The sequence below is a fragment of the Caenorhabditis briggsae genome (assembly GCF_000004555.2).
Source record: "Caenorhabditis briggsae complete genome, chrX, whole genome shotgun sequence".
NCBI lineage: Eukaryota > Metazoa > Nematoda > Chromadorea > Rhabditida > Rhabditidae > Caenorhabditis > Caenorhabditis briggsae.
This window is the reverse complement of record NC_013491.2, coordinates 4,379,119-4,391,957: the sequence shown is the minus strand read 5'-3', so window position 1 is coordinate 4,391,957 and position 12,839 is coordinate 4,379,119. Positions and strand designations below refer to the sequence as shown.

The 12,839-nt window shown below is 39.4% G+C and overlaps 3 protein-coding genes across 3 annotated transcripts; 2 read left to right on the top strand and 1 right to left on the bottom strand.

Moving 5' to 3' along the window:
• Positions 1–582: 582 nt before the first annotated feature.
• CBG02117 lies at positions 583–4,061 on the top strand (the record flags this gene model as incomplete). Its single annotated transcript, XM_045239071.1, has 9 exons — positions 583–697; positions 741–944; positions 998–1,132; positions 1,675–1,839; positions 1,885–2,002; positions 2,049–2,320; positions 2,370–2,495; positions 3,601–3,892; positions 3,941–4,061. 9 exons carry the CDS (start codon positions 583–585, stop codon positions 4,059–4,061), a joined length of 1,548 nt encoding a protein of 515 aa, XP_045092032.1.
• A 271-nt stretch (positions 4,062–4,332) lies between these two features.
• On the bottom strand, positions 4,333–7,017 carry CBG02116 (the record flags this gene model as incomplete). The annotated part of the gene is made up of 7 exons (XM_002643832.1): positions 4,333–4,527; positions 4,579–4,703; positions 5,234–5,309; positions 5,351–5,584; positions 5,633–5,747; positions 6,215–6,294; positions 6,919–7,017. The coding sequence occupies 7 exons, from the start codon at positions 7,015–7,017 to the stop codon at positions 4,333–4,335; spliced, it is 924 nt and encodes a 307-aa protein (XP_002643878.1).
• Positions 7,018–8,777: 1,760 nt separating this feature from the next.
• CBG02115 lies at positions 8,778–12,572 on the top strand (the record flags this gene model as incomplete). The annotated part of the gene is made up of 10 exons (XM_002643831.1): positions 8,778–8,920; positions 8,969–9,213; positions 9,259–9,392; positions 9,444–9,683; positions 9,732–9,866; positions 9,914–10,069; positions 11,152–11,381; positions 11,435–11,569; positions 11,617–11,705; positions 11,755–12,572. The coding sequence occupies 10 exons, from the start codon at positions 8,778–8,780 to the stop codon at positions 12,570–12,572; spliced, it is 2,325 nt and encodes a 774-aa protein (XP_002643877.1).
• Positions 12,573–12,839: the final 267 nt, after the last annotated feature.

Sequence of the window (12,839 nt, the reverse complement as noted above, 5' to 3'; positions counted from 1 at the left end):
ATCGATCGTGGAGCTCAGTTTTAGGTTCACCTCTTACTTTTAAAATATTTTATTTTAATTCTGACAACTCCTCTAATTATTCTCATTTTGTCACAAGGTTTTCCCACAACCTTTCCAGATTACGTCAATCAACACAAACTTCCAAAATTTGAATTTCCATGGAATTTTCTATCAAAGGCTATCCAAATTTGGAAAGTTCTTTACCATTGACGAAATGTTTCTTCAAACTTTCCAATTTCCTTAAAAGTCACCATTTCCAAATTTCATGCTCTAATCTCGTCATTTAACTATCCATTCTCTCATTTCTGGCTTTCAATTTCACCACATTTCAAATAGCAACGTTTTTATTCTCCAGATCTCTCACACACACACGGCCGGAAGAGGTGGTGTCCACTTCTGTTCCATTTCGAAGGCCATTGAGGCCTCTGAGAATTCACACCGGTTACTTAGCGACGCGAGCCACTCTATTAGGCGCGCTAGAGTGTGTGGACACTTGGCGGGGCGGCGGCAGAAGAGAGCGCTTGACCCCTTCGACGAACTCCTGATATATTGCCGCTCATTGGCGGAAGGCCCAGCGCGGGAATGCGGTCCACCGCGTTGTGCCCGTTTTGGCTTCCCACTATATATTTTCTATTATTATCATCGATATCAGAAATCTTGGGACAGCAACAGAATTCTAACTCCAATTCCTGTGCAGGTTTGTTGTCTAATTATGTCACAATTTTCAAATTTTTTTCCAGGCACAATATTCCTAAACGCAACCAAGGAAGAACAATATCTGACCACACCCAACTATGAAACCAGCTACAAATATCCGGCTTTTTTAGACTGCAAATTCTATATCAAAGCTCCTGATAAAACGCGAATTGTTATCGAAATCATTGATATGGAAATGGAGCCACGGCTATTTGAAGAGTGCTCTGATTACATCAGTTTGTCAGAAGGTTTGTTGTTAATGCTTGATCAGCTGCTATTTTGAGCAAATTGTACTTTTCAGAAAACAAAAATGTGTCCAGAATTAGTGTGCTCTGTGAGGAAATCAAATTCAAGCAGCAATACATTTCAATAAATAATAGTCTTCTGTTAACGTTCCATTCGGATGAGCTGTACGAATTTCGTGGAGCAAGATTGAGTTATCGCTATTTCGGTGAGTTATAGAAGCGCACTCAAAATGGCAATTTTGAGCTCAATTATCTCGTTTCCTGTCAAAGATATGGAAAAGATGTCAACGTAGAAACTGTTGATAATTTTACAAACAACATTTTATCAGTTGATAAATCTTTCGAATCTTTCAAACCAATCCAAATAATTGAGCTTGAAATAATCAACAAGATAAACAAAAACATGTTTTCAGTTCATTTTTGGCCTTTTCGACCATTTTCAGAAACCTAGAGCGCAGTTGTCACGTTTCTAATTTATTTAAAAACGTTGAAAAATGTAAAACAGACCTAGATTAAAAACTTTGCATTCATAAAACTTTAACAAATTCTGTGAATGCAAAGTTTTTAATCTAGATCTGTTTCACACCATCCGAAGTTTTCAAGATGATTGGAAACCTGAACACCAAGCTCCAGACTACTGAAAGTAGCCAAAACCAACTGAAAATTCGTTTTTGTATATCGTATTACCTGGTATTGTATAAAATGAGCTTCTATTGAATCTGAAACTTTTCAGACCTTACCTCTTGTCCACCTGGTTGGAGAGAAATTGCAGATGGTAGATGTGTACTTCTAGTCACTGACCCAAAAGTGGACTGGGTTAAAGCCCAGAATCGATGCTTGGATCAAAGGAGCAACTTGTTGATGCTGGATTCCAACGAGAAAGTTACGGAAATTGAGAGTAAGATTATTTTCGTCAGCAAACAAGAGTCATAAATCTTTTCAGATTTATTCAAAGGTGTTCCTGACAAAATCTGGACTGGAAACAATGATGCAGTAACTGAGGGGAAACTTATATATATTTTGAGCAAGGAGGCTAAACTCGCAAGGAGGCTATTCTCTCGGTTAGTGACAACAATTACATTTCGATTTCATCTTTTTGAATTTTAGCCAAGATTATACTGATATCATAGACAACAATGAGGATAACGACTGTATGGTTCTGCAGTTCAGTGACGAGAATTTGTTCCGCATGGATAGTTGTGGCTCTTTCAATGGATACATCTGCGAGATGTTCAAAAATGGAACATCAGAATTGTACGAACCGAATGCTATAGATATTTACGATGGGGCTTACTCGAAAAACAGTCAGTATACACTATTCCTGCTGTTGTTTTTGATTGGATTACTGTTTTTGACGATCGCTGCATTTCTGTTATTCAGTAAGTTTGCTTTTCGAAGAAATGTGTTCTGAAAAGAAGTTATTTTCAGTGTGTTGTAAACAAAAAGATGCTCGCGTACACACGGAAAATGCAACCATTCAGCAGAATGCATTCATGAGCGAGTCTTCGCATAATACGGAGCAACCGAGAGTTTCTGGAGGAGGAGGAGGGCAAAGTAAGTTTTTTTGGTTCGATGAGGAAAGTGTTTCGAATAAAGATTCAAAAATAAGAAACTCAAGTTTTAAAACACTTCAAAACGACCGCATTTTCAATACAAATTTCTGATAATTTTAAATAAAAAATCGAAAAGCAAAATACTGTCAACACTGTCATCGCCATTAAATTTGAACTCTGAAAACTTTTTCTAAGCTCCTGTAAAAGATATCAAAATGTTGTCAACTGATAAAATATTGGTATTGGCGTGATATTCAATTTATCAGTCGACACATTTTTGATATCTTCAACATGACAGAGATAAGTGGGCTCAAAGTTGACAATAACAGTTGTCCACTAGACCAACTAGATCGGGCTAGCGGATTCCTTGTAGGCTCACTTTGAGCTAAATTATCTTGGTTCTTATGTTAGATTTGTAAAATCTGTTAACTGCAAAAATAATGAAGAAAAATGATGAATAATTTATCTGTTAAACGTTTTCTGATATCTACTGGAAGAACCGAGATAATTGAGCTCCAATCGTATCAGAGTGGTAACGGTGACAGTACTTTCGTGTACCTGCCTTTTTGAGCTCAATTATCTCGTTTCGTATGAGAAACAGCAAAATTTTGACAACTGATCAAATTTCTACCATAATAGCACCAACATTTTAGTTGTTGCCAAAATTTTGATATCTCTCACAGGAAGCGTGATAATTAAGCTCAAAGTAACTTAACAGTTGTCTACCAGACAGCAAGCTAGAACGTTTCTTTTACGTGCACATTGAGCTGATTTATTTCGGTTCCTGTAACAGATATCAAAAAGTAATCAACTGACAAAATACTTTTCATATTATAATCAACATTTGGTCAGTTTATGATTTTTTGTAAATTTTATATATCGCTCATCGGAACCGATATAATTGAGCTCAAATTACACGTATGTGGTGGGCTTTTTTTTAAGCAAACACGGTAATTTTAGTTAAAGTGCTAATAGAGTGAAAAAGACAACTTCAGAAAAAAACTATATTTTTAGGGATATTTTTATTATTTGAGCGACATTCGAAAAATTAGAATTACTTATTTTTACATTGTTAAATTTCACCTACTCAAATTTGGCAACTTCAGATGTCATTCAACTCAACAACGATACAAACCGGGCAACCTCCCGAAGCTCACCAGTCACTGTTCCCATTGAAAGCAACAGTCGACAAGCTCCGAAAAAGTTCCCAGTGCCTCCAGTACCAAATCGGCTACCTATGAGCGAGGAGAACTCATCAGATGCAGTGGCTGCAGTAGAAACAGGCATTCTTGGTAACGACCAAGATGCCGAAACAGTGAGTGCAGCGCCTCAGCCTGTGCCAAGAACACTGCCACCGATGCCGACCAGGGAAGGAACGTTCCATAGTATCAATACCAGGTTTTTCAAGTCTATAAATGAAAATTATCCAAATTATGAGATTTACAGAGGCGGCAGCACTGTAAGGACTCGACGAAACAAGGAACTATTCGAACGACCCGTGATGAATGTGCTAGACAACGTCTCCGCAATCTCATTGGACGAATTCTGGAGCAATAAGAAACCCTGAGTATCAATCTACTGTCTTAGGGTGCTAACGAAAGTGTTACGGGTTTATGCAATTTTGTTTTAAATTAATTATTTTGATCTAGTTTTTCACCAAACTGCCGCGAACAAGGAATTGTATGTCTTTCTTTATTATGGATTGAAAATATATCAATTTGCGTTCTAATTCGTTGATGCAGAATATGCAACATAACCGTAAATGCCAACAGGAGCTTAAGCAGATCACAAGAGTTTTCGGGTGAGCTTGACGATGAGCAAATGGGCAAGAATTCAAATCATACAATATCAAAGTTATCGTATCGCGTATTAATATTCTCAAATATCACCGGCGGGAATGTAGTTGGTATTATAACACATCGGAAAAATGTTCGATTCCGTCGAAGCCCCAAAAAGTTCTTCCAGTTGGATTTGAAGCCTTTGTTGAGCCGATTTCTCAGGGTTTGCTGCTTTTTTTTGTTTCCGCTTCGTTTCTGGAAAATTTTTTTTTTGAAGGAAAAAGCGTTTCAATTCATTTGACCTACCAAATAATCAATATATGTGCACCCAATGGATATCAAGTAGAAGTTCCAAAAAGTAAGGCCGCCAACCATAACCAATAAGATGCCACTGAGGAGATAAGAAAAGACAACTGCAGTTCTCGCAAATCCTGAAAATTTGAAATATTGAAATGAATATTTTCAGATTCTATATCAAATCAGTAACCCAAAACATACAGCACCGTCCGATAAGATCGTCAAAAAAAATAGTTTTCAGTTGATTCTTGGCCATTTCAACGATTTTCAGTAGCCTAGAGCTTGCCTGTCAGGTGTCCGATCATTTCTATATTTTTGGAAGGTGTGTAACAGACCGAAATTTAAATAAGAGCATTCACAGAGATTTTTCGAAAATTCTTAGTTTTTGAGCTACTTGTCGATTTCTGAGAGACACCGATTTCCAGCCTGTTTTTGTACTGTAAGGGTGAAAAAAAACAGGTTTCTTTCAGAAGTCGGCAAATATCTGATGAAACTAGGAATTTAAAAATTAGTTTTGGTGAGTTGCAGACTTCTGAAAATGCTCGAAATGGCCGACAAATACGTTTCTGCATATATTTCCGACCCGTACTGTACATAAACATAAATCGCTTCACAAAACTGTAGTGTTTATTTTCCTCCTTTTCATAAAAAGTCATGTACCAACCATCGTATTCACAAATAATGTCTTGAAGAGGTGCGTGCTCCAGAATTGTTGTGCAAAATGTGTATTGTGAGTACTCCTGAAAATAGTACTATTATATAGCTCAAAGATCCTTTTTACCATAAACAAATGATCATAGAATGACTGGAAACCCGCAAAAATGATAACACTGGCAGCTAGTGTCAAATTTGCTACAAAGAGGAAGAAATGGCGATGATTGTGTGATCCAACACACTGATTAATCCAAATGCAATGATGGTCCATGCCATATATACACCGCTCGCACACTGAGCAATGATGTGTTCTGTCGCTTTTCCAGTAGTTGCATTTGTCGCAAAATTCATCACCTTCTTCCTAAAATCCAAACTGTGAATTTTTCTGCAAAATAAGGAGGAAACGTACCCCAGGATTAGCAACGGGTGCTATCGTTCTAGCCTTGTAGTAATGATATTGAATATTGATCAGAAAATATATTCCAAAGACACCTAGAGTGATGAGTAGCCATCCTGGTTTGTATCTGAAAGTTTTCAAATTTTGACAACCTACCGGCTCATAGCTTATGCCAAGCTCAATATTTCTTTGGCTAACTAAGATAGATATAACAGAACACTCAGACAACTACAAGATGATACTGTATCTCGCCTACTAACCTGCTATAAAGCTAGATATAGACCAACCCTACATTTTTCGGTTTTTTTTGCTTGTAACCAAACGTAATGTCATCAAGTCGTATCACCTTACAGGTCTCGTCGAGTTTTCTCATATCTGTTTTAATTGCTCAAAACCTCTCGAGCACAAAAGAATCTCTTTGTCAGCTCGACTCGGACCAAAATGAAGCTTTTTGGACAATTGGGACTTCTTTTGCGCTATCAAGACCTTAGCAAAAACAGTCTCACGATTTTTTAGCTGATAACCGGTTTTCATAATGCCGGACCAAAAGGACCGGGGTATTGTATCCGGAATTATTTGAAACAAAAAACTCACAACTGTTCATATGGGATAATAATGAAAAATGAGGTGAAGGCAAGAAGTGCTGAGATGAAGTAGACGAAGAAGACGAGGAACTGAAAATTTGACGGATCTGAAGTTTTTGTTTAAGACTCGTTAATTGATTTTTCCGCAGCTAATTTCTAAATATTTTTCGTTGAAATTCTGAAAACCCCCATTCACCACAACTCTCTGCACTGTTTTTCTATTCACACTTTTTCTATTCATACAGTAATAATTTCTCTCAAATTAACTGAAATTATGGCATGAATTCTGACAAATATCGTAAAGAAAATTAGCTCTAATTTTACAGTATGCCAATTCTTAGTGTTTTTCAGCTGTCAACTTTTTGAATTTTTAGCTACCGTATAACGGAGGGGCGTTACACTATGAAATTTGAGCTCAATTATCTCAATTTCTATGGAAAATATCAGAATTATGTCCACTGACAAAATTTTGGCTCAAAGTTTCAAGTTAGGGGGATCTACTGTTACAGATTTTGCTCCGATTTTTTTTAGAAAAAATTGATTAATCCACACATTGCTTTTTATTTCCGCCAGATACTCATTTCTATTTCTGCCAGAAAGCGCCATCATTTTCTAGTGACTCCAGCCATCCAAACGTTTTGATTTTCAATTTCCTCATTTTTAAAACGCCGTTAAAACGCCGACTCTTTTAAAATTTCAATTTAAAAGCCTCACTTTACCAATCTGCCGCATTGACGAGTTGGCCGCATTGACCATTGGAGTAAACGTCCCATCGTCAATCCTATCATCGATGAAGTCGCAGAACTTGTTCATTCTTTCTGGAATACGATTGTGTTTGTGAATGAAATTGAGATATATATGTATTCAACCACTCACCACCGCACATTTTTTCTTCTTCCTAGTCCTTTGTGTTATACTCGTCTTCCCATCGTAGTAGTAACAACGTCCCAAACACTGCCTCCTCTTTCTTCTCTCTTTCTTCTTGTGTCAACGCTTTTTTTCTTCTCTCTCCTCTCCTTTAGAATGCAGGTTCGACGAAGTAGGATGGGCTGCGTGCTGGCCTTGGCCCAAACGAGTGCGCAGATCGACAGGACCCTTAGTTAATAGCATGTGCGGCCTCGGAGGGCACAGACATCAAACTGACCAGCGCAGGGTGTGTCATCGACTGTGGTGCGCTCGCGAGACCTTCGCAAAGACAGTCGACAAATAGTGTGGTGACCGGAGAGAGTGGGAAGACACAAGAAGTGTCTATGTTGTGGACACCAATACATGGACGACGGAGAACAGAGAGCTGTTCTTGCTGCCCTCCTCATTGACTCTTATTTTTGCCATTGGAAGACTACGTCCATGTTATCAACCTGTTGGTTCTCAACGTTTCATTTCGTATTTTCTCATTTCTATTGACTGATTTCTCTCTTTTCTATCAACTGAAAAGGTCGGAAACGGTATGTTTCTCAGAGGAACTACTTTTTGATAAATTTCAAGGTTAGCATCAGTATCAATGAATCTCCGATACATTGATATTGAAAGTCCCAAGCCCATTGTCAGCAATTGCGCCCCAACGAACTCCTCGTAGATAGGTTCTCGCGCGCGTTGACTCAAAACACATGTGTTCTCTACCTACAATTCGAAAAATAACTTTCGACTGGCCTAAAAGTTATCTGGATAGAAAGTAAATTTTAGTTGTCGTGGCGGAAACTTTCAGCACGAAAACTACCGTAGCCTAATTTATTCCATTTTCGAATTCCTTTGCATACGGTAGTTTTTGTTTTGGGATCTTAGGCTGTGAGCACTGGCGTTTCTCTTCCACGGCCCCAAATTTTTGACTACACTGAAACGTAACGATCAGGTTAGCGTGAAAATAGTCGGAGATTTTGGAAATAGTCAGGCATGACTGTCTAGGCAACTTGCGGCTCAGAGAAAACTGTTTGAAAAATACAGTAATCGAGCTACAGTTGCATTTTGAAGTTCATCACTTAGTAGTTTTAGTGTGTTTTTACGTAAAGTGCTCTCTTGGCCGTAGATTATAATCTTCATATCTGCACGTTTCTGCGTTCTAAGACTTCTCCTTTCCAGTTCTCACTTTTTTTCCCTATTTTGATTAAGTCTTTACAAACCGCTGCCCTTGCTGTCTCCTTCGAATTCGGTTCTTCTTTTCCTCGATAGCATTCTTAGTGCCAGTCGTCACATAACGCCTTTTCTGCCTTCCAAACGTCACACACATTTTAATTTCCGCGCCCTTCTCTGTTTCTTCGATTTCCTTTTTTTCACAAAAAAAACGCTGCGAGCCGCGTTTCAAAAATAGCTGCATTCTGTATTAAGAGAGACGCTATGTTGGTGAAATTGAGGGTCTGAGTGCTTCATTTTCCGTACATCCGTTCTGAGAGAGTGGAAGGCGGCACTGCCACCAGAAAGGCATGGAGCAGCCTGGCTCGTCGATCCCCCCCCCCCCCCGTCGAAAAAAACCTATGGACCAACCTAATAGTTGTGCAATTTTCTTTCATGTTCCACAACGCGTCTCTTCCATCGTTGCTCTTAAATTCAATCAAATTATTAATGTTTCAGTGAGGACTATGGATGACGGGGAACGGTTCCAATGCCTGTACAATGCCTTGCTCACCGACAACTCCCGTCGGATTGAGCATCTTATGCATCGAATACACGAGGCATCAGAAGATGTTCATATTCACCGTCAAGCGATTGCGGCTGTGATGACGTGAGTTGCTGGAAATAACTGGAGTTCATTTAAATCTCTCACTTGCAGATTCGGAACGAAATCTCCACATTATGCTTCCTATCTTCACAAAATCGGCGCCTTCATCCCCATTGATATGTACAGACAGGAACGTGTGAATATCCTGGCCCACATCCCAGACTGGATCAAACAGCAGAAAAAACTTCATGCTAAGTGTGTTCTCACTATCACATCAGCCATCACCGATGAGAATCCATATTCGTATTCCGAAGCGAAGAGAACTCTTGGAGCCATGATTTTGCCTCTGGCGCACTGTAAGCATTCGTGATTTTTTATAGATGATGAATGATTTCTTTCAGCATGCGTTCACAATCAACTTGATCCTTACATCACTGACCGGCAACGAATCGATATTCTGAGATATTTAGAGAAGTACGTGAAACCAGATTGGAGTGATGAGCAACTGCGAAATGTCGACAGCACCTTCTACACGGTGAGATACTACTTCTCATATGGTTTTAAAAGAACAAAATCTTTGTTTCAGCTTGCTAAAAGAGTACAAGTACACGATTTTCCGGAACTCATGGAAACCGTGTTCGCATCGAAAAACTATTGCTTTCATTCGATGCTCGTAGCACTGACACACCTCGTCGATAGAAACCTTCTGCGTGGCAAAGACGCGATGAAGTTTATGATTAAAAAACATCATCTGGAAGATCGTGAGGAGATCGGATTGGTTGGCACGGCATTGAAGGAGACGATTGAGGAAGAGTTTTTGTATGCTGTAAGTATTGCTCAATCGTTTTCTCAGTGGGTATTATGAGGTTTTTAGCTTGTGAAAACGATGAACGTCTACAATATCGATCGTCTGTTTCACGAGCTCGTCAAGTCTTGCGCTATGGATTGTTCTGTAATCGAGAAAGTCGCTGAACGGCACATCAATCGATTGAAAACTATGATGGCTCAAGTAAGAATAAAAAAGAAAACAAAGAAAACTATACCAAGTTTTTTCAGGCGCCTGCTAACCACGCATTGATCTATCTCACTCGTCAGTGCGCTCTCACAAAATACTGTGCTCAGGAGAAGAATGAAGTTTTACAGAAAGCCGTGGAGTTTGGAGAGCAGTTTGTCGAATTTATGGATGAACTACAGAAACGAGTGTTGTGCAAGGTAATTATTATATATAGTACCGGCCAGTAAGACGTATATTCTTAGCCGGCAGCGATGAATCATTAAGCCGAATATTTATTCAAATGCGCATCTTTGGTCCTGAAGCAAAAAGAGCTACGGGTTTTACAAATACATTTATGCGCCTTTAATACAGTACTTCGGAGTTATTTTATTTTTGCCCGTTCGCCCCAAACTTCCTCTTTTTTGTTTATTTCCGTCCAATTCTCATAAATAATCCGCTGATTTTTTTTTTAAAAGGAGAACAGCCAAGAGAGGGTCAAAGTAAACCACTTCCGAAGTACTGTATCAACAGCGCATGCGCATTTGTGAGAACCGTAGCAGTTTTTGCTTCGGGACCGACGATGCACCTTTAAATAAAGTTCGGACTGTAAGGTTCATTCATCGCCGCCAAACAAGGATGATACAACAACGTATTGTTTAGTTGATATTGAGCCAGAGCTCTGCTGTCAAGTTTCAGATCCCTCTGAAAATTTTAGAGGGTGTGAAATAGATCTAGATTGCGAACTTCGCATTCACAGGATTTTTTCCAAAATTCCTAGTTTTTCAGCTCTTTGCCGACTTATCACGTTCTCAGTACAAAAACGTTTTAAAAAAAGGTGTTGTTCAGAAATTTGCAAACAGCAGAAAAAACGAAAAATTCTCGAAAAATTCTGTATATGCAAGGTTTTTGAGCTAGATCTGCTTTATACTCTAAAGATTTTCGAAATGAACGGGAGCTTGACAACCGAGCCCGGCCCAGTATCCAAGAGTACATGTGAAAAGGGTGCATAGCTTCCTAGTACACATGGGATATTGTGGTACATGTGGGCTAACGAATAGCGAATTATTTTTTTACCAGCTATTTTGCATTTTGCTAAAATTTATAGGCTAGGTTTAGACGCACTATATCTCAAGATTCCATGTGCCCTCGGAACGATTGTACTCTCGGAACTTGATGTACCCTTGATGTACCCTTTTTCGATGTACCCTTGGATCATGGGCCCCAAACCCCAGACTGCTAACAATTTCAAAAATAAACGGACTAGTACCCCATACTTGTAATCCATAAGTTAATGTTTCAGACTCTGGCAACACTCAGCTTCCCAAAGCGCGAATGCTCGGTTCAAGGAGGCGACCGACTATTCGTCTTTCTTTTCAGTAGTCTTATGGACTATGTACCAGACGTACCGCATTACTTCATCGTGGACGCTGGTTACTACCACAGTGTTCTATTCTGTCTGCACAACTTGTACAATCTGGATTACCGTGATAGATTGCGAATGGATGCGATAGACGCAAACTGGAAAGAAAAGTAAGATTTCAAGTTTTCTTTGTCGACTTTCTCAAGCTGTGATTTGATTTCAGAATTACGGTAACCACGGACTGGCACTTCGTGACTTCCCAAAATCTCAAACACGTTTTTGATAAGGCTTACAAACGTGGGGAATTCCTGCGCGCCAGAAGATTCAGACGACTGCAAAGTACTGTCTGTGAGAATGGGTAAGAGCATTTCTTTTAATCCTTTATTCATACAGTTCGATTTCCAGAAAAATACTTATCCATCTTCGTGGGCACCTAAGAGATGTTGATCTCCCACTAGTCATGCCACATCTGTACGACGAAGTGATCTTCGCCGGTATGAGCTTATCACAGTTGTTGTTGATTTGAATTTTGAGTTATTTCAGAGGAATTGTACACTACAGCCTTCAACACCCCATTTATGATATCTTTCACTAAAATTCCATTACCCGGAACAACGGTTCTTCGTAGTGATCCTCCAACGAGACGTGCTGAAAATGATGACGATTCGAGTGATGATGATTCGAGTGATGACAATGAAAGTGATAATGAGGACAGTGAGAATGAAGAGGAGGAGAATCAATCAGATGATGATAGTGATAGTACTAATGAGGACAGTGAACATGAAGAGGAGGAGCATCAATCAGATGATGATGGTGATATTGCTAATGAGGATAGTGAAATTGAAGATGATGAAAATGAAGAAGACGGCGACAATGAGGAAAACCAACCGGACCATGGTGATGATGATGATGATAGGCATGAAAGCAGTGAGGATAGCGGAGTGGATGAACAAGAAGTGCTTATTCTGGACGTCAACCATGCTGTCGTTGGCCGAGATGGAGAAATCGTTGTGAATTATCCAAGAATGGCGAGAGAACAGGAAGAGAGACTACGCCAAGAATTCAACGATCCCGAGGAAGATAGAGTTTCTCCTGAATCTGACGAAGATGAGAATGGGAGGAATCCAAGCTGGAGATGGCTTTATGCGAGATATAATATGGACTCAGATGTGACTGAGGCACTTGACGCCGCTCGATTGAGAAGATGGCGTCAGGCATTTTCGCATAACGATGGAAGCATTGCTCAGTTGAACTTGGTCGATGGAGTTCTTCACATCCGTGAAGTTGAAGTGGTGGTTCACGTCTTCTTGTGTTCCATTCTAGGTCTTACATTATGTCCGGAGATTTACGAACGTAATTGAACCGAATACGCTCGTTTTCTCTATTCCATCCTAAATTTTTCTGTTCTTTTTTACTCTCCATCTCGCGCGCAAGCGCTCACACAAACAAACACGTTGCAATTGATTGATTTTTTTCTATTTGAACTGAACTGTCCAGTTTTTTTCACACCTTTTATTTTTCGCCCCCTACGAAATCACATTTTTGTGTATTTCAATCAATATCACACCCCCCCCCCCCAAATCAAAGTTGTACTGCTTGAATAAAAGTTATAAAATAATAGTAGGCGC